We start from the raw sequence: 26,695 nt of genomic DNA, 5'->3' as shown, positions 1-26,695 counted from the left end.
TAGTGTTTCCTTGAACTCACAGAGATCCAGACAGATCTCTGCCTCCCAGGTGATAGAGTTAAGGGTGTATGCCACCACTGTCTGGCCTCTATGTCTAATCTGGTGGCTGGCTCTGTCCTCTGATCCCCAGATAAGTTTTATTTGTTAAAATACAAATAAAATATCACTACATTTCCCCTTTTTTTGTCTAAAATAAAAAAGTTATAACTAATATAAGAAAAACTATATACAATAAGTACAGGAAGTATATACACTATATATAGTTAAGAATTGCATTACCAATGTGCAGTCCATTAACATTTGACAAATTAAGACAAAAAATTCATTATTTATCCTATTTTGGTGAGTCCCATACAAAATTTGTATACAATACACAAAAATCCAATCCAATATAAAATATTTAAAACTAGTAGTTGCCTTTTAAAAATAGATTCAATAATCTACCTTTTTATCTTATCATATCTACATCCTCGTTTTTCAGAGTAGATTCAATAATCTACCCCTTTATTTATCATTCTTTATCTTTTTTAGAATAGATTCAATAATCTACCTCTTATCTATCATTTCTATATCTTTTTTCAGAGTAGATTCAGTAATTTACTTCTTATCTATATCTTCTTTTTTCCTTTTCTTTTCTCTTTTTTTCCCAAACAAGAACACTGAATCTAATCTCCTTGTTTAGCTTTTTTCCTGACCATTAACAATTAACAACTTGTAACCAACCATCCTAAACAATGACAATTATCCATAATCACTGAAAGACCAAAAACCACCCACTCCACCTTTGGGGAATGTGAGTGTCATTTTCTTAAAATTATTTCCTGGTCTGTAGGGGTGAAGGCATCTGTAGAGAATCCTGAAAAGAAAAATTTGGGTTAATTGTCAAGTCCTGGGAGAGTTAGCTGTATTATTTGTCCCATCTCTGCATAATGGGAAAGTGCAGACTTGTCTCAAGTCCTTGCTTCAGTAACTGTGAGGCTGGATCATTTCAGCTAGCCATCTCAAATTTGTCTTGAGCAGTTTGTAGTCCAAAGTCAATCTTTGGGTGGTGTTAATCAGCTTAATGGCTTTGTCATAGTCTATGTGGAATCATTGTTGTGGGATCTCATCTTCTTGTTGGAGACTTCGCAGTCACTGTTGGGTATTGTCACGGTTCCCAGCAGAAATTTTTTTTTTTGTGTGTGTGTGTGTGGGGTGCCTACTCTGTAGTTTGGAGCAATATCAATTGTATCTGTGGCAGAATCATATCTCAACAGCCAGTCCCAAGTTTGCAATACAACAGGTTCCATTCTTCTTCACCAAGATATTCTTTGATTTGAAATCTCTGTGCGCAATAGCTGGCTTTCCTTGGGTACCAGCAACTCCATGAGAAGATGGGCAAAACCACTTGCCATGGACAGAGAGAGTTTGATCATCCCTTCCACTGTAACAGTGTATCTATTCAAGGAATCAAAAAGGGATCCACGCTCATGGTAATCCGACACCAGCCACAGTTGAGTCCATGTGCAACTATCTTTCTTGTCTGCTGTTACAAATCCTAGGATGTTTTCATGGCATAACATCACAGTCTGATAAATCTCTGCCTCTCAGAATCATGAAAATTCTTCCCTAGAAGTGAGTTCAAGGCCACATTGGAAAGAGCCAGGCATGGTGACTCATGCCTTTAATCCCAGGGAATGAGCCTTTAATCCCAGGGAGTAGTGGTAGAAGGCAGAAAGATATATAAGGCGTGAGGACCAGGAACTAGAAGCATTTTGGCTGGTTAAGCATTCAGGCTTCTAGCAGCAGTTCAGCTGAGAGCAATTGGGATGAGGACACAGAAGCTTCCAGTCTGAGGAAACAGGACCAGCCGAGAGGAACTGGCAAGGTGAGATAGCTGTGGCTTGTTCTGTCTCTCTGATCTACCAGCATTGACCCCAATTAAAAAAAAAAAAAAAGGTGTGTGCCATCACTTTTGGGCCTCTATGTCTAATCTAGTGTCTGGCTCTGTCCTCTGATCCCCAGATAAGTTTTATTGGGGTGCACAATATGTCACCACACTTCACAAATCTACATTGGAATAATTGCTTGTATCCTATCTGTCCAGAGTGCTATCAACTTGACAGCAAACAAATCCCTAGTAAGTATACAAACTCATGGGAATTAACCAAATCATTGTTGGGTAGTAAATAGGTCAAAGAAGAAATTAAGAAAGAAAAAAATTTCCTAGAACTAAATAAAAATGTAAACGTAATGCAAAACACCAGGACACATTAAAAGCAGTTTTACAAAGGGAAATGTACAGTGCCAATACCTACATTTAGAAAATGAGGAAGAGCTTAATGATATAAGTCAAAAAGTTGGAAGACACAAAAACAATCAAAATTAAATCCTGGTGGACAGGAAGAAATAATAAAAATGTGAGCACAAATCAATGAAATACAAAACAGTACAATACAGAGAATCAATAAATCTCAGAGCAGGTTCACTGAGACAATAAAGAAGATTGACAAGTTCTTGATGAACTAACCAAAAGAAGGTTAAAAAAAAAAGACACAAATGAACAGAATCAGAAATTAAAAGGAAAGCGTTATGACTGACAACAGAGAAATTCAGAATATCCTAAGGGAATATTTTAAAAATCAGTATTCCATTAAGTTGGAAAACCCAAAAGAAATGGATGAATATATTGATTCAGACAAATCATAAAAGTTAAACTCTAACATAAAATTAGTATGTAAATTTAATTCCCCATTCTCACAAAATAAATACATAATAAAATAAGCAAACAGAAAACTATCCAAATTAAGTAACATCGTAAGTCAAATGGGATTAACAAACATCTCCAACAATTCTAAACTGCAGATTTACCTTCTTCCCAGCAAGTCATGTAACACTCTCTAAATGAGATACTATTTTAGTACACAAAGAAAATCTTAACAAACATAGGAAATTGAAATATTTTCGTGTATTCTACCTGTTCATCATAAAATTACAAATCAACAACAAAAGCAACCCTACAAAATACAAAACTCATGGACATGAAACATCACACTATTGAGTGATGGATGCATGATTGAAGATCTCAAGAAGGAAATTCTAAAAAATGGAATCAAATAATAATTGAAAAGGAAATGCACATAGACTATGAATGAAAGCAGTTCTAAGTAGGAAGATCATATTTATAAGTGCCTATATTAAGAAGTCAGAGAGATATCAAACAAATAGCTTCATGATTCACCTTTTAAGAGTGGGAAAAAACAAGAAAAATCCAAATCCCAAATCAGTACATGGAAAGAAATAATTGAAATCATAAACAAAAACAACACAAAGCATCAACAAAATAAAAATTTGCTCCTTTTAAAGGATGAATAAACTAGTTAAAGTAGCCAAAGAAAATAGGAAAAAAAGAAGAGGAATTTTTTAACTAATATTTCTGGTGAACATGGACGCAAATATTTTTTTAAAAAATGAATTTACAAGCTTAATTCCACCATGATTGACCTAGTTTCATCTAGGGATGCAGGGATAGTTTGACATATGTATATCAATAAATATAATTCACATTATGAATAGACTTAAGGACAGAAGTCTTTTGAGCATTTTATTAAATATAAGTGAGAACTTTGAGAAAATTGAACTTCCCTTCATTATAAAATGCCTTGAGAAACTAAGGATACAGGAAACATATCTCAACATAATAAAGACAATGCCCAAAATACTTATGACACAGGAAAGTACTTTCTTAACCCATAAGCTAACATATTAAGAAAAAAAAAAAACACTGAAAGTATTTCTACTAAAATCAGAAAACAGACAAGGATGTCTATTCCTCTGCACCCCTGTCCAATACAGGACTTGAAGTCTTAGCTAGAGCAATAACATAAAGAAGTAAATAGAGCAAATATGAAAGGAAGAGGTCAAAGTATCCTTATTTGCTGATGATATTTTATATTTAAATACCCTAAGAGCTCCACCAGAAAGCTGCTCCAGGTAATAAATAACAAAGTAGCAGAATACAAAATTAACACATAAATATCAACAGCTCTCAAATATACTAATGATAAACATATAAAGAAATAAATCATGGAAATAATACCATTCACAATAGTATCAAATAAAATTAAATATGTTGGAATAAACCTAAGCAAGAGAGTAAAAGACTTGTACAATGATAATTTTTTAAGCACTGAAAAAAGAATAAATGCTGGTAAGGGATTATTATTCATAGAAATATATACTGGTGCAACTACTGTGAATATCTGTATAGTTTTCTTTAAAAAATATAGTTACCATAATCACCAGCTACACCACTATTGGTTGCTACCTGGCCATGCTGTTTGCAAAAATATCCTTTATAACGTAGAGTCTTGTTGGAGGAAGTATGTCACTAGGAGTGAGCTTTGAGGTTAATAGCCTGATCTATTTCCTGTTCTCTATCTCTGTTTCCTGACTACAAATGCAATATGACAGGTCAATCTACATGCTTTTGCCAGGTAAGGGTTATCTCCCTATGACCTCTTTCTTGTTCAGGAAATCTTTAGAGGCTACTGTGATGATTCGAATGAATAATGTTCCCCATAGGCTCATGTATTTGAACATCTGGTCCCACTTGATAGTGCTGTTTATAGAGGTTATGGAACCTTTAGGAAGTGAATATGTCCTGGAGGAAGTAGGTCTCTGGTTGCTGGCTTCAGCATTACATAGGTCCTATGTATTTTCTGTCTGCTTTCTGTTTGCAGATAAAAGTGATCAGCCAACTTTCTGCTCCTAATGCCTTGCTTTCATCGCTTCTTGCTGTGCCTTCCCCATCATGATGGGATTATTCTTCTGGGACAACAAGCCAAAATATACCATTTCTTCCTTCCCCTTTTTTGTGAGGGTATTGTAGCACAGCAAAAGAAGGGTAACTAATACAAGTTATCAAAATAAGGCAAACAGTTATCAATGCTCTTGTTTGCCCACCATAACTAGATGGTAAGCAGCTATTGTTAAAGATAACACATAGAATATGGATAAAATAAGATAGAAATGGGATTGAAGTTCTGTCTTGGCTAGCTTTCATAATGCTATAAGGTGTTAGGTAGGCTGCTGGGGGAGAATCAAGATTGATGGTCTTACCTCATTATTGAACCTGGGTGCTACAATACCAATGTATTAGGCAAGATGTGCCCACTGCTGCAAAGGTGAACTGGTATGTAGATAATTATCAGCTTTGTGATTAAAGTTGAGGCTGGAGAGAAATCATGGTCAAAATCCATGGCTGAGAGATAGGCATGATAGGCATAACTACTATTAATTGTGGTGATATTTTATTTGTATGTTAATAAAATACACAGGCCTGAGTATCAGGTGTTTGTAAGGGTCTACATTTGACTGTAACTAGCAAGGGGAAGGTCTTTTGTGCCACCCCATTGTCATTGTTATAAATAGCCCTTTAGAATAAAGTTCTGTGCCAGTGGATAGAGATCCAGACCCACCTGAGTCTATTCTGCATTTCTCTGTTTCTCTCCCTTCTTTATTTCTAACTAAGTCTCTTATCCCTCATTCCTCAAGAGTCCCTGTGTAGATGTATCCAACCTTCTTATTAAATTTCATCATCTCGACTAACATGATTTATTCCAATAGACATTTGGTTATTTAGTTGCTTTGAGTAGGGGTTTCCTCTACAACTGCAGGAAAGGTTTGAACTGGATTTACTGTGGGGGCCTGCCTGAGGCCCCTCTGGGAGTTTCCCGAAGCTCAAGGCAGAGGATTACCCTGTCTGTCCCTTGTTGATCTACATTCGTTGGTCCAGTGTTTTCCCTTACCACACCTTCTGCATACTCCAGAAGGAAGGGGCATTCTGTTGCCAGTGTTCCTTGAAGAAACATTATTTCTAGGAATGACCTGTTTACAATCCCTTTTCAAATGTCCTTGCTTTCCACATCCAAAACATCTAACATTGCTCAAACCTTTTGAAATTGCTTTTCCTACCCACATATCATCATGGTCATAAGCCTCAACATTAACTGTATCTCTAATCCAATCTTCCAAAGGTGCAGATCTTGCCTTTAACGGCCTGATTATTCTTTTGCATGCTGCATTTACATTCTCAAAGGCCAAAGATTCAATTATTATCTGACTAGCCTCTGAATTCGGGACCATTTTCTCTACTGCTGAAGTCAATCTTTGTAAGAAATCTGTGAAAGATTCTTTTGGGCCCTGTATAACCTTTGTAAATGACTCAGTTTTTTTTTTTCCTGGTTCTTCAACTCTGTCCCATGCATTCAAAGCTGCCGTTCAACATAGAACTAGGGTTTGGACATCATATAAACATTGTGTTTCTACTGAAGCATATTGGCCTTCTCCAATAAGCTGATCCTGGCAGATTTGTATTCCGCTATCCCTCCATTGTTTTTCTATATTTTTAGCCTCATTATTGAACCACATTTTCCACTGGAGATTTTGTCTGGGTTCAAGAACAGCCTGTGCCAATTCCCGCCAGTCCTTTGGTATAATCCTATTACAAGTTGACCAGGTGTTTAACATTTGCTTTACATATGGGGAGTGCATGCCATAAGATGCTATTGCCTCCTTAAATCTTCATAAGTCTAACATTTTAACTGGAGCCCAAGTATTTTGTTCATTCTCTTCATCAGGTAGCTGCTGTACGGCTACCAGATAAATTAAGGGTGATTGTGTGAAAACTGGCTTTCTTTCTGTAACCTTATGATCCAATTTTGAAACAACTTCACTGTTTATTTCTTCTGTCTGAATTTGAATTTCTCTATAATTCATTTTTACTGGTTTAACAAGTTTTTCTAAGACTGTTATCCTGGCACTTAAATTGACTATCTTTTTAAATAGTAAAATGAGGATAAGAAAAGTAATAAACTGAATAATTTGATCAATATTAATCTTTTCATATAGTTGTTCCATTGTCAGAGTGCCTAAAATTTCAAACAAAGTCCAATTTTCTTCCAATGTACACATAAAGCCCATTTTTTTTAATGTAGAAAAAAAATCTCTTTTAAATAGATATGTTAATTGACTTACCAAGTCTGGGTAGAACAGTAGAATCCCAGAGAATTTCAAAACATCCACCTGGTGTTTGAGGTGTGAATCCAGAGACAGAGAGAGAGAGAGAGAGAGAGAGAGAGAGAGAGAGAGAGAGAGAGAGAGAGAGAGAGAGAGAGAAAGAAAGCATAGTCACTTGAGCCAAGTCAAGCCTTGGCTTTACAGGCAGGGGCCCTATTCGGCAGGGCAGGCCTGAGTTGTTTGTAGCAGTTGCAAGTAGCTCCAGCCAGTTAGGCCTGGGCCCAAGCTAGGCAGCCGAGCTGCCCAGGCCAGAAACCGGACCTGCTGCCAAGCCAAGCCAAGCGGTTTTTAATGGATTTTTGTCATGTTGGGCGCCAAATATAGATGTAACCAACCTTCTTATTAAATAAGAAACACAGAACCAATGCAAAGAAGAAAGCCAAGAGGTCAGAGCTAAGAGCTAAAACCTTACCCTTCCTCCCGCAGTGGTCCTACCTTTCTGAACTAGCTACCCCTGTGTTAAAGTCTTTATATAGTGTTCCTGTTCTGCCTTCTCATTGGTTGTAAACCCAACCACATGACCGCCTCATCATGGCCTGTCTGTGTAGGCCTCCAGGTTTTCCTTGCTTGTTATTGAGATTAAAGGCATGTGTGTCCAATAATGGCTGTATCCCTGAACATACAGAGACTTACCCAGCTCTGCCTACCAAGTACAGGGATTACAAGTGTACGCCACCACTGCCCTGCTTTCCTATGGCTTGCTAATAGCTCTGACCCCCGGGCAACTTTATTTATTAACATACAAATAACATTTTAATACAAATAAAATATCACCATAGGGCTTCTCTATCTTGTTGATTTTCTCAAAGAGCCAACTCTTTGTTTCATTAATTTTTTGTATTGTTCTCTTTGTTTCTATTTTACTGATCTCAGCTCTCATTTTGATAATTTCCTGGCATCTATTCTTCCTGGGAGACTTTGCTTCTTCTTGTTCTAGAGCTTTCAGCTGTACTGTTAAGTCACTAGTGTGAGATTTCTCCAACTTCTTTATGTGGGCATTTAGTGCTCTGAATTTCCCTCCTAGCACTGCTTTCATAGTGTCCCATAAGTTTGGGTATGTGGTGTCTTCATTTTCGTTGATCTCTAGGAAGTCTTTAATTTCTTTCTTTCTTTATTTCTTCCTTAACCCATTGGTGATTCAGTTGAGCAGTATTCAGTTTCCATGAGATTGTAGATTTTCTGTAGTTTTTGTTATTGTTGAAATCTAACTTTAGACCATGGTGGTCTGATAGAACACAGGAGGTTATTCCAATTATTTTGTATCTGTTGAGATTTGCTTTGTGGCCACGTATGTGGTCAATTTTAGAGAAGGTTCCATGGGGTGCTGAGAAGGTATATTCTTTTTTTGTTAGGATGGAATGTTCTGTAGATATCGATTAAGTCCATTTGAGTCGTGACATCAATTCAGTCCTTTATTTCTCTGTTAAGTTTCGATTTGGGAGATCTGTCCAGTGGTGAAAGTGGGGTGTTGAGGTCTCCCACTATTAATGTGTGGGGTTTTATATGTGATTTAAGCTTTAGTAATGTTTCTTTTACATATGTGGGTGCCCTTGTGTTTGGGGCATAAATGTTCAGAATTGAAACTTCATCTTGGTGGATCTTTCCTGTGATGAGTATGTAATGCCCTTATTGATCTCTTTTGATTGATTTTAGTTTGAAGTTTATTTTGCGGGATATCAGGATGGCTACACCTGCTTGTTTCTTAAGACCGTTTGATTGGAAAGTCTTTTCCCAGCCTTTTATTCTTAGGTAGTGTCTATCTTTGAATTTGAGATGTGTTTCTTGTATGCAACAGAAAGATGGGTCCTGCTTTCGCATCCATTCTGTAAGCCTATGACTTTTTATAGGTGAATTAAGTCCATTGATATTAAGGGATATTAATGACCAGTGATTGTTCATTCCTGTTATTTTTTGGTGGTAGTGTGTGTGTGTACTTCCCTTCTTTGGGGTTTACTGCTGTGGCTTTATCTATTGCCTGTTTTCAAGGGTGTATCTGACTTCCTTAGGTTGGAATTTTCCTTCTAGTGCTTTCTGTAGGGCTGAGTTTGTGCATAAGTATTGTTTAAATCTGGCTTTGTCTTGGAATGTCTTGTTCACTCCGTCTATGATGATTGAAAATTTTGCTGGGTATATTAGTCTAGGCTGGCATCCATGGTCTCTTAGTGTCTGCATTACATCTGTCCAGGTCCTACATTTACCATGGTAAATGAAGACCACATGGGAATAGGAAGAAGCAAAGTGCTAGAGAGGCCCACAGAAATCCACAAAGATACCCCCACAATAGACTGCTGGCAATGGTCAAGAGAAAGCCCAAACTGACCTACTCTGGTGATGGGATGGCCAAACACCCTAATTGTCGTGCTAGAAACCCCATCCAATGACTGAGGGATCTGGATGCAGAGATCCACAGCTAAGCCCTGGGTGGAGCTCCGGGAGTCCAATTAGCAAGAAAGAGGAGGGTTTATATGAGCGAGAATTGTTGAGACCAAGGTTGGATAAAGCACAGGGACAAATAGCCAAATGAATGGAAACACATGGACTATGAGCCAATGGCTGAGGGGCCCCCAGCTAGATCAGGCCTTCTGAATGGGTGAGCCAGTTGATTGGCTTGATCTGTTTGGGAGGCATCCAGGCACTGGGACCTGGTCCTGTGCTCATTGCATGAGTTGGCTTTTTGAAACCTGGGGCTTATGCAGGGTCGCTTGGCTTGGCCTGGAAGGAGGGGACTGGACCTGCCTGGACTGAGTCTACCAGGTTGATCTCAGTCCTCAGAGGAGGCTTTGCCCTGGAGGAGGTGGGAATGGGGGATGGGCTAGGGAAAAGGGGAGGGGGCCGGGAGGAGGAGAACATGGAAATTCGTGGCTGATATGTAGAACTGAATTGTATTGTAAAATAAAATAAATTAAAATAAAAAGATTTTCTTTTGTTTTACATACCAACCCACTCCCCCTCCCTCCTCTGCTCTTTCTTCACCCTACCTACCCCCATCCCATCCCCATCCCCTCCTCATAGAGAGTAATGCCTCCCTTAGGTAGTCAACACAGCCTGTTATACCATGTTGGGGCTAGACCTAGTCCCTTCCTCCTGCATCAAGGCCAAGTAAGGCAGTATACCATAAGGAATGGAGTCTAAAAAGCCAGTTTGTATACCTGGGGTAATTCTTGGTCACATTGCTAGGGGACCAACAAACACCTTCACATCAAGCAATGCAACTTTTACCCACATTCAGAGGGCCTAGTTCAGTCTCATGCAGGCTCCCCAGCTGTCAGTCCAGAGGCCATGAGCTCCCATTAGCTTGGGTCTGTTATTTTTGTGGATTTTCCCATCATGATTCTGACACCACCCCCCCTTTGCTCATAATCCTTCCTCCTTCTCTTCAACTGAACTCCAGGATCTTGGCCAAGTGCTTGGCTGTGGGTCTCTGCATCTGTTCCCATCAATCACTGGATATAGGTTCTATGATGACAATTAGGGTAGGCACCAATCTGAGTGGAGGGGAAGGGTAGTTCAAGAACCCTCTCCACCATTGCTATGAGTTTTAGCTGGGGACAATCTGGTGAGTTCCTGGGGTTTTCCCTAGCTACAGATTTCTCCCCATCCCCTTAATGGTACACTCTGTCTAGATAGCTCTTTCATTTCTCTCTCTCCTTGTCTCACCCCCATGTTTCCACCTCCCATGCCCTCCTATCCCCTCCCCTCTATTTCCCCCTCTCAAGTTGCCCAGGAAATCTTAACTCTTCCTGGGGCGTGTGCTACCACTGCCAGACTTCTGCTAAATGGCTTGCTATTAGCTCTGACCCCCAGGCAATTTTATTTATTAGCATACAAATAAAATCCCATTTCAGCATAAATAAAATATCACCATACTCTCCCCCATGTTCCTACCTCTCATCCCCTTCTATACCCTCCCCTCTATTCCACACTCTCAGTTTGCCCAGGAGTCTTAATCCTTTCCCCTTTCTGGGGCGATCCCTGTGTGGCCCTCTTGGTGTCCTCTTTAGCTAGCTTGTCTGGGGTTGTGGGTTGTAGCCTGGATATCCTTTGCTTTGCTTCTGACATTCAATTATGAGTGAGTACATACCATGTTTGTCTTTCTGGGTCTGGGTTACCTCACTCAGGAGATTTTTTTCTAGTGTTTTTACCACTACATAATACTCCATTTTCTATATCCATTCTTCTGTGGAAGGGCATCTAGGATGTTTCCAGGTTGGGGCTATTACAAATAATGCTGCTATGAACATGATTGAGCAAATGTTCTTGTACATGGTTGAGTAACTTTTGGGTATATGCCCAGGAGTGGTATTGCTGGGTGTTGAGGTATGTGGATTCCCAATTTTCTGAGATATCATCATATTGATTTCCAGAGTGGCTGTACAAGATTGCATTCTCCCCAGCAGTGGAGGAGTGTTCCCCTTTCTCCACATCTTCTCCAACATAAGCTGTCTTCTGTTTTTATTATCTCAGCCAATCTGACAGGCATAAGATGATATCTCAGAATCATTTTGATTCGCATTTCCCAGATGGCTAAGGATGTTGAACAATTTCTTAAATATCTTCTGACCATTTGAGATTCTTCTGTTGTGAATTCCCTGTTTAGTTCTGTAGCCCATTTTTTAAATTGAATTATTTGATATTTTGCTGTCTAGTTTCTTGAGTTCTTTATATATTTTAGAGATCAGCCCCTCTATCTGATGTGGGGTTTGGTAAAGATCTTTTCCCATTCTCTAGGTTGCCTTTTTCTCTTATTGACAGTGTTCTTTGCCTTACAGAAGCTTCTCAGTTTCAAGAGGTCCCATTTGTTAGTTGTTTCTCTCAGTGTCTGTGCTACTGGTGTTATATTTAGGAAGTGGTCTCTTGTGCCAATGCGTTCAAGGCTATTTCCCACTTTCTCTTCTATGAGATTCAGTGTAAATGGATTTATGTTGAGGTCTTTGATTCATTTGGACTTGAGATTTGTACATGGTGATAGATATGGATGTATTTGGATTCTTCTACATGTAGATCCAGTTATGCCAGCACCATCTGTTGAAGATGCTTTTTTTTTCCGTTGTATAATTTTCACTTCTTTGCCAAAAATCAAGCGTTCATAAGTATATATGTTAATGTCAGGGTCTTCAGTTTGATTCCACTGATCAACGTGTCTGTTTTTATGCCAATACCAAGCTGTTTTTGTTATTATAGCACTATAGTAGAGTTTGAAGTCAGGGATGGTGATGTCTCGGGAAGATCCTTTATTGTATAAGATTGTTTTGCCTATCCTGGGATTTTTTGTTTTTCCATATGAAGTTGAGTATTATTCCTTCAAGGTCTGTGAAGAATTGCATTGGGATTTTGATGGGGGATTGCATTGAATCTGTAGATTGAAATAATGAAATCTCTAGACCATCCCAATATCATTAAACTTCTGCACATAATCGACACCATAAATAACACTTACATAGTTATGGACTATGCCATAGGCGGAGAGCTGATGGACAGGATTGTGGAGTTTGGCTACCTACAGGAGGAGGAGTCCTGTAAGGTATTTAAACAGATGGTATGTGCCCTTCAGTATTGTCACATGAAAGGGATTGCTCACAGGGATCTAAAGCCTGAAAATATTTTAGTGGACGGCAAAGGAAATATAAAACTCAGTGATTTTGGGCTGGGCACCAAGCTTACCCTGGGGCAGAAGCTAGCACATTTCTGTGGGACCGTTCCTTATTGTGCCCCAGAACTCTTTAAAGGTGGAGGCTACGATGGCCGAGCAACCGACATCTGGAGTTTGGGGGTTGTACTCTACTTTATGTCTACAGGGTGCCTCCCTTTTAAGGGAACTACCTTTGTAGGAATAAAGGAGCAGATCTTGGCGGGAAAGTACTCTGTTGAATTCAAGCTGTCGCCAGAGCTTTGGGATCTTATTGCTAAGTTGTTAACTATAAATCCTGGACAAAGACCAAGAATAGATGATGTTGTGGGCTTTCAATGGCTGAAGCATGGCAATGAAGGTTCTCCCAATCCCTTTAGAGAGAATGATGAGGACAGCTACCCAGACCCCACTGTGATGACCATCATGGGTGTCATGGTTTATAAGCAAGGACAGATACTGGAAGCTTTACACGAGAAGTTTGATCAAGTGATGGCCACCAACTTGATTCTTAGGCAGCAGTCACCCTGGGAAGACATTACAAAAGAACTTCAGCCCAAGCAGTCTGCTGGAACCTTGAACCTTACAGGCCTTCCCACAATACCTAAAGTGACTATCAAGAGGGGATCTAGTGTCTCTATCCTTTCCACTTCTTCCATTTTGCCTACTCTAACTGAGAGTCCCGAGAATGACAAAAAGGGGAGAACGAGGTACAGTAGGCCTCCCACCCTGAACTGCCCTGACAAGAAAACAGCCCCCATTCACAGAATCTGCCCCCAGTGTGTACATGAGGCTAATTTCATGAACAGCACCTGGGGGGATTCACAGAGCACTATTAGCACTTCCGATGAAATATGTACCACAGTGTCTTGCCCTCAGTGTGTACATGAGGCTAATTTCATGAACAGCACCTGGGGGGATTCAGAGAGCACTATTAGCACTTCCGATGAAATATGTACCACAGTGTCTTGCCCTCAGTGTGTACATGAGGCTAATTTCATGAACATCACCTGGGGGGATTCAGAGAGCACTATTAGCACTTCCGATGAAATATGTACCACAGTGTCTTGCCCTCAGTGTGTACATGAGGCTAATTTCATGAACAGCACCTGGGGGGATTCAGCGAGCACTATTAGCACTTCCGATGAAATATGTACCACAGTGTCTTGCCCCCAGTATGTACATGAGGCTAATTTCATGAACAGCACCTCGGGGGATTCAGAGAGCACTATTAGCACTTCCGATGAAATATGTACCACAGTGTCTTGCCCTCAGTGTGTACATGAGGCTAATTTCATGAACAGCACCTCGGGGGATTCAGAGAGCACTATTAACACTTCCGATGAAATATGTACCACAGTGTCCTGCCCCCAGTGTGTACATGAGGCTAATTTCATGAACAGCACCTCGGGGGATTCAGAGAGCACTATTAACACTTCGGATGAAATATGTACCACAGTGTCTTCAGCACTGGAAACTTATTCCAGTAAGTTATCCTGGAATGTGTCCGAAGCTGGCCCTAACAAATCAAAGAGCAAGGCGTCCTCACAGGATGTTTTATCTCATCACACCACTATGGAGGAAGTTCAGTGCAGAGACGTCAACATAGCAGGTGAAATTATCGGTTCATCTCTCCCACAAACCTCACCTCAGGAGGACCTCAGAGGACAGCCCCACAGCATGTCTACTGCTGGTCAGAGAGGTGAAAGGACCAGCTCATCTCTCTCACAACCAGCACCTGAGGAGGACCTCAGAGGACAGCCCCACAGCATGTCTACTGCTGGTCAGAGAGGTGAAAGGACCAGATCATCTCTCTCACAAACAGCACCTCAGGAGGACCTCAGAGGACAGCCCCACAGTGTGGCTACAGCAGGTTCAAAGAACAACATGACCTCACAAGATAGATCAACTCCATTCTCCAGCAAGGAGGCCCAGGATGAGGGTCTCATTGTACAAGAAAAAGACCTCAGCCCATCCTCCCCAGAAACATCCCAGGGACACCTCAGTGGCCGGAGACAGACTGCACCCAGAGCCCCCTTTAGAAAGCGGATTTGGAAGAGCCTACAGAGCAGGATTATAAAAGGCCTGAGAAGTTTATGCTGCTGCATACCAACAGAAAAGAGGGAGCGCCTAGGCTGCAACAAAATCCTGCCTGTGAGCTTAGAGGACCATGGAGGGAGCCAAGGTAACAGGTAGGTGGAGAGGCTCCAATGCACTTTTGTATCTAGGCCTTTTTTAAAATCTGGTTCATTTCTTTAAAGAAAAAAAAAAAGCTATTTATTTACTATATGTGTGTGTGGAAGTTAACTTGCAGGAATCAGTTCTGTCTTTACACCATGTGGGTCCTAGGGAATGAATTGAGGTCCCCAGGCTTGGGGTCAAGTGCCTTTACTCACTAAGCTGTTTCCTGGACTAAATGATATGCTTTTAAATAAACAGATTATAGACATGCCCATTTTGGGAGTTCACACCAGAAATCAAATCCCACAGTATCCTTCCTGAGAAACTTGACCTAGATGCAGATAGATAGCAGAGGATAGTGGCCCGAGGCTGGGCAAGGGTGAGGAGAAGGGTGGGTAAAGAGCACTGGGACAGGCACTCAGGAGGAATCAGACTGAGGGCCCAGCACTGCGCAGGGCCAGCACAGCCAAGCAGAAGACCTGCATGTTCTCCTAAGAGGGCCCTTTTTTGTGTCTGTTTCAAGTGCTGTTGGAGGCACTGTGCTCCCCCTAAGCTGAAACCAGAGAGTGAAGAGCAGCACGCTGAGGATGCACAGGGCCGCTGGAGAGAGCCAGGTAGGAAATTCAGATGGCTGTGTACCATGGGAAGCTGTGTTCATATCACAGGCTGAAACTAGGAGCAAAGTGTTCCCGTGTCTGCAGATGATGACTGGGGAGGAGGGGGCATGGCACACCCTTCTCACATCACCTGGACCCTGAGGACTGAGAAAGGATTCTGGGAGGCAGGTCTGACAGACTCATGATCCTCCTGACTCTCCCTTGTAGGTAGGTTCATGATGGCTGGTGGTGCCACAATTGTGCCAGTAAAGTGAAGCACTCTGTGGGACCCGAGATCCTTTAAACAAGGATCCACGGAGTGCTGTGATCATTAGGAAAACAGGCCTCAGAGGACCTTCCACGCACAGTGTGATCGTCATTCCAGCTACCTGTCGCCAGGTGTACCATGAGCCATTAGAAGAGAGAGCGGCACTGGAAGCAGAGGAGGACCCCAGAGGGCCTGCCCAGTTTGTATGTGTTCAAGATGAGTATTGCTGACCAGGTTGGAGCCAGACATAGAGGAGGAATGAGTTTGCAGGGAGTGTCCATCTTGTGCTCATTTGGGAAGGTAGAGTGTGTGGGAACAGGTGAGTCCATCAGTTATGGTGCAGCTCTCAGCACCATCCTGAACTACTAGACAGCTTGCTTCCCATCCCCACCAGATCCAGACACCTTCATAACTCACCCCAGCACTATTACTGCTGAACTGCTTGTTGCTTTGCAACCTGAGTCATATGGATGCACTCTTCTGTACTCTGTATCTGGACAGACAGGGACACACACACACACACACACACACACACACACACACACACACACACATACACGTTTCTCCCAATGTACCTCATGCACAGTTGACACTAGTGAAGTTTGCTTGAACTGGAGAGGACTCCCATTCCAAGAAAGGTAATTTCATATTCCATGTGATTTCCCTTCTGGAAATGTCTCAAAATTCCTCTAACTCAGCTTGTTCCTGTCTCAACCCCTAATGCAATCACTTACCACCCTGCTCTACTGCTTCGCAGGAGCCACGTGAAGCCAATACATGGCATGGTGCACATTTTCCCCCAGGGCATCCGGTCCTGTGCAAGGGAAGGCCCACCAGCTGTGCTTTGAGTGGAAGCAAGGTGAAGTCTGGAGTGTTTGACAGTTGGATTCAGAGATGGAGCTGGTTCCAAGCGTGATCGTGGATAGAATCTGTTGATGGAAAAACAATGGCAACCCCCGGCCTGACAGTGTGGGTGTTCCTCTGGGTGGCTCATGGTCTCCTGCCATATTTCCACCTCCTAAGATAACTCAGAGACACTTAAAGGGATTTAAGGGGTCAGATTCACACCCCTCCTTAGGCCCACACTGTAGTACACCCCAAACCACACTTTAGTATACCCCAAGACCACACTCTACTACACCCCAAGATACTACTTTCAACAGTATCTCACACAAAGATCCCAGCTGTTTTCTTTCTGACATCCTGTAGGGACATGGCTGGTGCTGAAGCTTTGTGTCTCCAGGCAGCAGGCTGGGAAAGACTTTTGCTGCCTGTATGACCCTATGCTAGGGCTACCAAGGAGACTCCTGGGACTACACTCAGCAAGGGACATTTTCAACTGGATGGTGCTTAGAGCAGGAGATGCCACTCAAGCCCTAACACACTGGATGGAAGGGGGAACACACAGGTGATACTTCTCTGCTCAGGCCATGGGGAAGTTATGATTGGTTACAGGGTGATGGACAAGTGAACATTTGGTCATCTTCACAAAATGCCTTGTTATCAGGTCTCCTTGATGGAAGAGGCTTCTGATTGACAGAGAATTTGGGCCAGAGGCTTACAAGCAGATGGACTAAGAGCAACAAAAGAAAATGTCTACTGATCCAGGTAACACCCAGGCCCTTGTACTAACTCCTTGTTTTGGTGGAACAGTGTCTGAGGCAGCTTGGAGACTTACCTCACTGAGGGTAATGCCTCTCTGTCCTGGCAGGAGCCATGTGAGGGTGAGGTGCTGCTCAAGTCCCCTCCATCTACTCTATGGAGTCAGCTGTTGTTACTGTTTTCTCGGTCACCTAGGCAGGGACACCACTTCTCCATCAGAAGTACTGCCGGCTGCAAGGGACAGACATAGAGAACATTGACAGTAATTCGAGGGCTTTTTAGAGTGGGTCCCCTTTTAGAGAGTGACATCAACCAAGACCTAGAGAGCTGAACCATGAAGACAGTCTCTAAGGAAAGGTCCTATATAGTGAGAGCTGAGTGACTGATGACTTTATGCCTTGTGTATCCAGGTGAAGATCAGCCATCAAGGATATGCTCAGAGAGATGGGCATAAGATTGCTCTGCAGAAGTGTTACCAAGAAAGACAGGCACCAGACAAAAAGATATACGGCACAAATATCTGAATAAAGAGACTGTTTTCTTGCTACAATAAATTCCTTTGTATATTTGAACCACATGCCCTGGTGTCCTGATTTACATCTATATAAACATTCTGATAGTGAATTGGTCAGCATGTCTGTCTTCTGAATACACCCTTTCTCCCTGTGGTGAGAGCAACCCTCATTCTCCATGATGTACTTTGGTCTTCATTCTGTGCATTAGATCTCTGCCCTCTTCCTCCTACATACTGCCTAGTCTGCATCCTGGAAACATCTCTCCATCCCGCTATTATCACTAATGGAGAATTTTGTTTTAGGCTCCACATATGAAGTATTTCTCTCTTTTAAGGATAATTTTTCTTACCATAATGTCTTTCAGGTGGACTCAAGTTGACCACAAGTCTCAGTATCCATCTCCCCTTTCTTTTGCTGAGACAAGGTCTGGCTATGTAGCCTAGGTTGACCCACAATTCCTGATACTCCCGTTCAGAATCCTGGGTACTGGGGTGACAGGTTTGTACCTCCTGAATTATAAGGCCTAATCACATTCTTCTTAGACAGACATGTGGATGTAGGCTAGACACATTGTTAAAGGATTAGGTTTTGATTCATTTTGAAATACTTCCATCTTTCTCTGCAGTTGTCCTATCTCAGCATCATCAAAAAATCCTTATATTTGGGTGTGGAAATGCTCACAAGGGCCTTGACTCCTAATCACAAGGCACTGCCTTTGTGTAGCCTGTAACCTGGTTCCCTCCTCAACTTGTATTTCTGCCCTGCCATTCACATCCTGTTGAGGGGGCAGAGTTTTCTTCAAGGGACAAGGACCTGTGAACTAGAGACTGAGAGGTTTCCAAAATGACAGAAGTCCTGGCCCCCTGCAACCAAATCACTGTCAGAAGAAACTCAAAAAGCAGCTCACTTCTCTTCCTGTGGAGACACAGACAGCATGGGCCATCTGGCAGGTCTGGTTTTGGTTTCATGAGGGGTCCTGTACTGTGCTGTATCAGTTCACCCCTTGCTGCACGCTGGTTAACTCCATAGCCTGGTTGTCAGGAATAGGTCTTGGGTACATGGGGCAGTACAGAGGTCTCTTTGGCATCCTGACCTCCTTTCCTTTGTTATGTCCAGAATGTTGAGATGACTGGATCACAGGGCAGACATGATTTCAGACTTTGAGAAATCTCCACACTGTGTCTCATGATGATTGAATCAATGTTTGCTCTGCCAACAATGTCCAAGGGTGTTTAATTCACACAAAGGCAAATTTTTTTGTCATTTGATAATATCCAGACTAGTTCATATGGTGACATTTATGACAACTCATTTATCAATGGTTGGCCATATCTCCTGGATGAATGGAGTTTAATTCACAAAGTTCTAACCTATGTCTCTTCCTTGGAGAGTTTTCCCTACTTTTCCAATAGTAATTCCAGAGTATCAGGTCTTACATGAAGGTAGCTGATCCATTTGGAGTTGATTTTTATGCAGGCAGAGAGATAAAGATCTAGTTCACTCTTCCACATCAAATGCCCACTTATTTATAGCACCATTAGAGGTCTACATAGAAAGTTGCAGGCCAATCTGTGATAAGTAGGGAGACTATATCTATAAATAATTAGATAGATAGATAGATAGATAGATAGATAGATAGATAGATAGATAGATAGATAGACAGACAGATAGATATACAGGCAGACAGACAAGTGAAAGAAAATGCAAAAGGTAGATACAGGAATTTTCCCAGGTGCCTGCTCAGAGATGATTCCTTCCAGAGTCAAGGAGAAGACACTATGTCCACCATGGAGTTATCTGAAGAAAAAGAATCTATTTACAACATGCTCTTTTGTCCATTCACTTTATTTATCTAAGACAAAATTCTGTCTATACAGCTTCAGTTTTGTCCTGAACTCTCTGTCCCTTCTTTTTCTGTCCTCTCATAGTTTTAGTAACGATGGATGTCCAATTCCCGGCACTCACACAAGGTGACTCACAGACAACTGGTGTAATTTCAGCTCCATGTGTTCAACACCTCTGGTCTCCATAGGTGCCTTCATTCACATGTACACACCCACTAGACACACATGTAAGTGTAAGGGAGGGAACAGTAAAACCCTGAACAAGGCCACTTCCCAGGTGGAAAGGTGGTTCTTTCGGGACTTCAAAGCTGCCATGGGTACTTCTTGGGGACAAAAAGAAGCAAAAATCATTTGGAGGAGTCCAAAGCTGACATGACTACCCCTTGGGAGGCCGAGGACAGCAGAATGGTAAGGAAAGTCATGCCAATTTTAAAGAAGTGGGGGAAGTATGCAGCCCAAAAGAGCCTGGTGAGGAGGTTTGAGAGCCACAAGAGACCAGCAGCCAGCATGGAACTTTGGTATGTCATGGGTATGTGCTAATAGGGACCTAGATTCTTCATTTGCTGAGGTAGGGAGAGATAGCTCTTTTTACCAGACAGATACCCATTTCACAGGTTTCCCAGGAGTGCTGAGTGTATACCTCAGTAATCCTCTGTTGAACCTGTCAAGAGTCTAGGCAGAGCGGAGCCCAGACTGTCATTTAGGACATTGTCAGTGGCACTGCAAATGGAGGCGGGTTAGGGTTTAACGTTCCAACATTTTGCTGATGATAGGGGCTGATTGTAATTATCATCTGACAACTTTAAGCTTAATTGGGATGTTGTAGGGGTTCCAGGAAGGCTGGGAAGTAGGTCAGTCAAAAGTTGAGTGTGAAGAGACAGGCAGGTAGGTAATAGTAGGAGACCCAGGGAAATTTTGTCACAAGTGTCTGGTTTATGGGCCACTGTGTAATGTTGCCAATTTTTTTTTTCTGGAAAAATCCTGCAGAGATAGACAGCAATCATGTTTATGTGGCACAAAGAGACTACACCTGGAACCAACTTCAAATGTGGCAACACTTACACCTTGGCAGAAAACTGCCCCACACTTCACCTGATGCCAGGCCCTTCTCAAACTGTGAACAAACCACACTGGAGGGTCGACTACCCCTCTCTGCCTTGTCAAGGTAGGTCAGGTCCTAAGGCTTTAGTGGAGTCTCTGAGTCCAAGGAGGAAAGAGACTTCAGGAGACAGGCAAAGGGAGGGGTGGGAGGAGTCAGGGGCCTAAGAGAGACCCAAAGGAGAGCACTGCAAAGAAGTCAGCCACTGGAGGATGTAGTTTGTGAGTCAGCTCATGGAAGTCCTTAATCCTCTCTTTCACTTGGCCAGACTGCCTCACACAGAACATTCTGCATCAGTAGGTAAAAACCCTACCACTGAACTATATCCTTAGTCCTTTGTGGAATTCCATCTTTTTTTAAAAAACAAAATAAAATAAGATAAAATGTAACACATCAAAATAGGATAAAACAAAACAAACAGAAAGAAAATTGCATAAGGGAATGAATAAGAATCAGAGACCCAATCTGTGGCATATTCAGGAACCCCATAAAAACCATAAGCAGGAAGCCAAGATATATACACAAAAGACCTATAGCATAAAAAGAGAGAAAAATACATAAATAAACTAAAATTAAAAAATAAGATAATGAAAAAAGAAAGAAAAAATCCATGACATGACATAATGACAAACGGAACTTCAAAAAACACCACTGAGTTTGTTTTCTGTTGGCCATCTATTTCTGGGGATGCAGCCTACCCTTAAGAGTACTTTGTTTCTCCAGTGAAACTCCCTTGGAGAAAACTAAATTTTCATTTGAAAGAGGTTATGAATTGGCGACACCTTCTGGGTTAGTGATGGGGACTTGTGTCCACTTCTCTTTTCAACTCTAGGACCCCATCTGGTACAGATCTATGCGGGCACCCTGGATGCTGTCTTGGTCTCCATGAGTTCATATTTGCTTTAATTATTTTGTTTTCTTGATGCCCTCTGTACCCAATGCATTTTACACTCTTTCTGGCTCTTCTTCAGAGGAGTTCCCTGAGATCTGAGGAGAGGGATCTGATGGAGGCTTCCCTTTTAAGGATGAGAGTTTCAGGATCTCCTTTCTCTACATAATGCTTGGTTGTGGGTCTCTGTATTTGTTCTCATCAGCTACAGAAGGAAGCTTCTCTAATGATGACTGAGCAAGGCACTGATAGGTAAGTATAGCAGAATGTCATTAGGAATCACTTTATAGCTATGTTTTTATTATTTAGAAAAGTAGTACTTGGATTTACCCTAGGTTCTTGGGCAATCTTGTCTAAGGTTCTCAGTCATCTAAGCAGTGTTGGGTACAGTTTCCATCTAGTAGAGAAGGCCTTAATCAAATCAGATACTGGTTGGTTACTTGACAAGCTGTGCCCCACCATTGCCCTAGCATATCTTGCAGGTAGGACATTAGTAAGTCAAAGGTTTTGTGGTTGTGTTAATTGTTTCATTTCTCATTAGTATTGTGGAGAGTATCTTTCTGTACCAAAGATTCCTGCACATAGGGGTTGAGGTTCTATATATGTCAACTCCTCCATGGTCAGTGAGTTGTGTAGGTGATATCTTCACCAGTGTGGTCTTGCCATAAGTTTGTGGAGAGCAACCTGTAGTCTTGGCAACAGCCTTGGTTATTTAGAGACTCTTTTTTTTTTGTTTGTTTGTTTGCTTGTGTTTTTTTTTACAATTTTTTATTTTTAAAAAAGATTTTTTCCCCGAGGTATTTTATGTCATGTGTCATGTGTGGCTATTGTAAAGGGTGGTGTATCTCTGATTTCCTTCTCAGCCTCTTTGTCATTTGTACATAGGAGGGCTACTGCTTTTTTTTGAGTTGATCTTGTATCCTGCTATGTTGCTGAAGGTGTTTATAAGCTGAATCAGTTTTTTGGTGGAATCTTTGGGGTCACTCAAGTATACTATCATGTCATCTGCAAATAGGGAAAGCTTGACTTCTTCCTTTCCAATTTGTATCCCCTTAATCTCCTTATGTTGTCTTATTGCTCTGGCTAGAACTTCAAGTACTGTATTGAATAAGTATGGGGAGAGCGGACAGCCTTGCCTCGTTCCTGATTTTAGTGGAATTGCTTTGAGTTTCTCTCCATTTAATTTGATGTTGGCTGTTGGCTTGCTGTAAATTGCCTTTATTATGTTTAGAGACTGTATTCCTGATCGCTCCAAGACCTTTATCATGAAGGGGTGTGGGATTTTGTCAAAGGCCTTTTCTGCATCTAGTGAGATGATCATGTGGTTTTTTTTCTTTGAGTTTGTTTATATGGTGTATTACATTGACGAACTTTCATTTGTTAAACCACCCTTGCATCCCTGGGATGAAGCCTGCTTGGTCATGATGGATAAACGTTTTGATGTGTTCTTGGAGTCTGTTTGCCAGTATTTTATTGACTATTTTTGCATCAATGTTCATGAGGGAGATTGGTCTGTAGTTCTCTTTCTTTGTTGTATCCTTGTTTGGTTTGGGAATCAAGGTAATTGTAGCCTCATAGAAGGAGTTTGGTAATGTTTCTTCTGTTTCTATTGTGTGGAACAACTTTTAGAGTATTGGTATTAACTCTTCTTTGAAGATCTGGTAGAATTCTGCGCTGAAACCATCTGGTCCTGGGCTTTTTTTTGCTTGGGAGACTTTTAATGACTGTTTCTATTTCCTTAGGGGTTATTGGACTACTTAAATAGTTTATCTGCTCTTGATTTAACTTATGTATGTGGTACTTATCCAGAAAATTATCCATTTCTTTTAGATTTTCCAGTTTTGTGGAGTAGAGGTTTTTGAAGTATGACCTGATGATTCTCTGGATTTCCTCAATGTCTGTTGTTATATCCCCCTTTTCATTTCTGATTTTGTTGATTTGGATGCTCTCTCTCTGTCTTTTGGTTAGTTTGGATAAGGGCTTTGTAGATGTAACCAACCTTCTTATTAAATAAGTAATACAGAACCAATGCAAAGAAGAAAGCCAAGAGGTCAGAGCTAAGAGCTAAAACCTTACCCTTCCTCCTGCAGTGGTCCTACCTTTCTGAACTAGCTACCCCTGTGTTAAAGTCTTTATATAGTGTTCCTGTTCTGCCTTCTCATTGGTTGTAAACCCAACCACATGACCACCTCGTCACGGCCTGTCTGTATTGGCCTCCAGGTTTTCCTTGCTTGGTATTGACATTAAAGGCATGTGTGTCCAATAATGGCTGTATTCCTGAACGCACAGAGACTTACCCAGCTCTGCCTACCAAGTGCTGGGATTACAAGTGTACGCCACCACTGCCCTGCTTTCCTATGGCTTGCTAATAGCTCTGACCCCCGGGCAACTTTATTTATTAACATACAAATAACATTTTAATACAAATAAAATATCACCATATTTCCCCTTTTCTATTTTAATAAAAAGGAAAAAAGAAAAAGCTTATAACTGACATAAGAAAAACTATATACAAAAGTACAATAACTATATACAATATATACAAGTAATAAATACCTAAACAATGTTAGTTCATTTGTATTTGACAAATTCAGAGAAAATAATTCCATTATCTATTCTATTGTATCTAATTCACTTTCTATCCTAATTAATCGTCAACTATAACTAACCTTCAACTCCCTCAGAGACCCAAGAAGGAAATAGTATTAGCTAACAAAAAAAAATAAAAACAGGAAGTATGTGCAAGCAACTTCCAAAAAATTGTGAGTTGACAGAAACAGCCAGCTGCCTGGACAATCATCTGAGGTTTCTCCGCAGTGTTGGGGCATCATCTTCAGCCTATAGGCTTAGTGTATCTGACAGACTCATTTGTGAAGTAGAATGTACACAAGGTCAACAGTTCAACCTCACATTGGGTGAGAGCAGTCTATATACCAGAAATACCTGAATTCCACTAGTGTCATGTCATGATTCAGGATTTTAAATTGTGGAAATTGTTGATGTTTTTTTAATTCAGCTGTCCATTCTTCTTGGCTATGTGTGTATGTGGCTTCATTTCAGCATCCCGTTCTTCTCCACATCCCTCTATTAAATGCCATTCTTCTGTTGAGAGGTGTGAGCTTAATTACTCTTCAAGAATAACTGTTTCAGCTATCTCCCCATTGCACATTAGAAGCCATTGGCCCACTGCCTGTTCAGCTGCCTTCAAGAAAAGGGCACTGTACCTTTCCTGGATTGCGAAGGCCACTTCAGGGATGGTGCCATATTGTCCTGGCCTCAGAAGATGCCTTTTGATAAAGCCATAACCATACTTGTTTTGACAAGAATCAGTAGTCCTTTGTTTCGTGTCCTGTCTGTCCTGTTTGTCAGCAGTTGATTCAAGGATACTTTGTTGTCCAATGGCTAACTTTTGCTACAATGAAAGTTAACTCCAATTACAGTTTTTTCAATGCCCATATTTTCTCTGAAGTAGATTGGTACTGTCAGGAGCTGACATGTCTCATAGTCATAACAGAAAAGAAAAATTTTCTAAGTTATTAAAACATTTTAAATGCCATATTCTGTAGATCTCTGAAGGGTTTGAAGATAACCTGTCTATCTAAAATATATCTACTCAATCTTGAAAACATACCTAATATAACTACAAGTTCTATTATAATGTCTAACTACTAACTTTCATTTCTTTATATCCTAATAGTTGGTAATAACAACATTCAAGGATCAGAAAATTGCATTACATTGTTAAATGAACGGTACAATTAGAAATATACATATAGCATTTTCTAACAATATCAATTTCAATATATATAATTTGTATACAATATAAAACAATCCAATCCAATGTAAAGTATTTACATTTTTCTTTTCTTTTCTTTTTTTTTTAAATAAGAACCTTAAATTTAATCTCCTTTGCTTAGCCCTTTTCCTCACCCTTGACAACAACTTGTAACCAACCCCCCTAATCAATGAAAATTATCCCAGACTCAAAACCCATTAAAAGACCTAAAAGACCAAAAAAACCAACTGCCCCACACCACCTCTTTAGGAATGTGGGCGTCGTATTCTTGAAATTGCTTCCTGCTGGGTATGGGTGAAGTTATCTTTATCCTGAAAGAAAAATTTTAGGTTAATTGTCAAATTCTAGGAAAGGTAACTATATCCTTCGTTATCCAGTCTGTGTATAATGCCAAAGTTCAGGGTTTATCTCAAATCCTTATTCAAGTAGTCTTTGAGACTGGATCATCTCAGCTAGCTCTCTCAAAATTGCTCTGAGCACTTTGTAGTTCAAAGTTGATCTGTAGATGATGTTTGTCAGCTTAGTGATGTTATTATTGTCCACGTGGAATTGTTGTTGTTGTGGGGCCCCATCTTCTTCCTGGAGACTTCAGTTGATGTTAGGCCTGACCGTGATTTCCTGCAAAAAACTGATAAGAAACTCGAACACAAAGACTATATATGCGGCTTTTTAGAATTAGTTAGTACTCTATATGACCATTTATATCTTAACAAAGTTTAAAATGTATATATATCTATATATATTAATCTTGTAGCTTTTGATATAAATTTCATACTTTAAGAAAAGTTTAAAGAATCAGAATAGAATCAAAGAGTTGAGATTAGTAATAGAATAGTCCCTTAATTAATTTGGCTTTTCTCCTGTCCCATAGCAGAAGATGGCTCTTTTCTTCTGGCATGATACAGGGAGTTTGCATTTTCCTTTTAACAACATGCTTGAGTTTAAAGAAGGAGAGAGCCTTTCTCCAACTCCAAAGTCAGCTTTAAATTTTAATTGAACTGGGACTATTAGAAGTTAAATAGTGTTAAATCTTTAAAGAAAAGCAGAAACAAACATTTAGAAAGACATAAAATTTTTTAGATAACATACCCATACGCCATTTCACTCTGTTTCTTAGGATAGACGATTTGTCCCTTTTCTTCAGTTGTCTCATTTGTCCAGTGTTCTTCAAATTCCTTAACCTTCATTCTCCTAAAAGGCAAAAACAAAAACCTTTCCCC

The 26,695-nt window shown here is 40.8% G+C and overlaps 2 protein-coding genes across 5 annotated transcripts; both read left to right on the top strand.

The window, feature by feature from the left end:
• The first annotated feature begins 12,427 nt into the window (after window positions 1–12,427).
• LOC131907710 (sperm motility kinase X-like) lies at window positions 12,428–13,886 on the top strand. The gene is made up of 2 exons (XM_059258830.1): window positions 12,428–13,395; window positions 13,862–13,886. The coding sequence occupies exons 1-2, from the start codon at window positions 12,428–12,430 to the stop codon at window positions 13,884–13,886; spliced, it is 993 nt and encodes a 330-aa protein (XP_059114813.1).
• An 80-nt stretch (window positions 13,887–13,966) lies between these two features.
• On the top strand, window positions 13,967–18,295 carry LOC131909109 (sperm motility kinase X-like). 4 transcript variants are annotated; one of them, XM_059260418.1, is made up of 7 exons: window positions 13,967–14,877; window positions 15,390–15,480; window positions 15,568–16,049; window positions 16,488–16,699; window positions 16,940–17,138; window positions 17,238–17,338; window positions 18,212–18,295. In XM_059260418.1, the coding sequence occupies exons 1-2, from the start codon at window positions 13,982–13,984 to the stop codon at window positions 15,421–15,423; spliced, it is 930 nt and encodes a 309-aa protein (XP_059116401.1). In that variant the 5' UTR covers window positions 13,967–13,981; the 3' UTR covers window positions 15,424–15,480; window positions 15,568–16,049; window positions 16,488–16,699; window positions 16,940–17,138; window positions 17,238–17,338; window positions 18,212–18,295. The 4 variants fall into 4 exon arrangements, with proteins under 4 accessions (XP_059116401.1, XP_059116398.1, XP_059116399.1 ...); XM_059260415.1 differs by lacking the exon at window positions 18,212–18,295 and adding an exon at window positions 17,743–17,904; XM_059260416.1 differs by lacking the exon at window positions 18,212–18,295 and adding an exon at window positions 17,442–17,581.
• Window positions 18,296–26,695: the final 8,400 nt, after the last annotated feature.

The sequence above is a fragment of the Peromyscus eremicus genome, chromosome 4 (assembly GCF_949786415.1).
Source record: "Peromyscus eremicus chromosome 4, PerEre_H2_v1, whole genome shotgun sequence".
Classification (NCBI taxonomy): domain Eukaryota; kingdom Metazoa; phylum Chordata; class Mammalia; order Rodentia; family Cricetidae; genus Peromyscus; species Peromyscus eremicus.
This window is presented reverse-complemented; position numbering and strand designations above follow the sequence as displayed.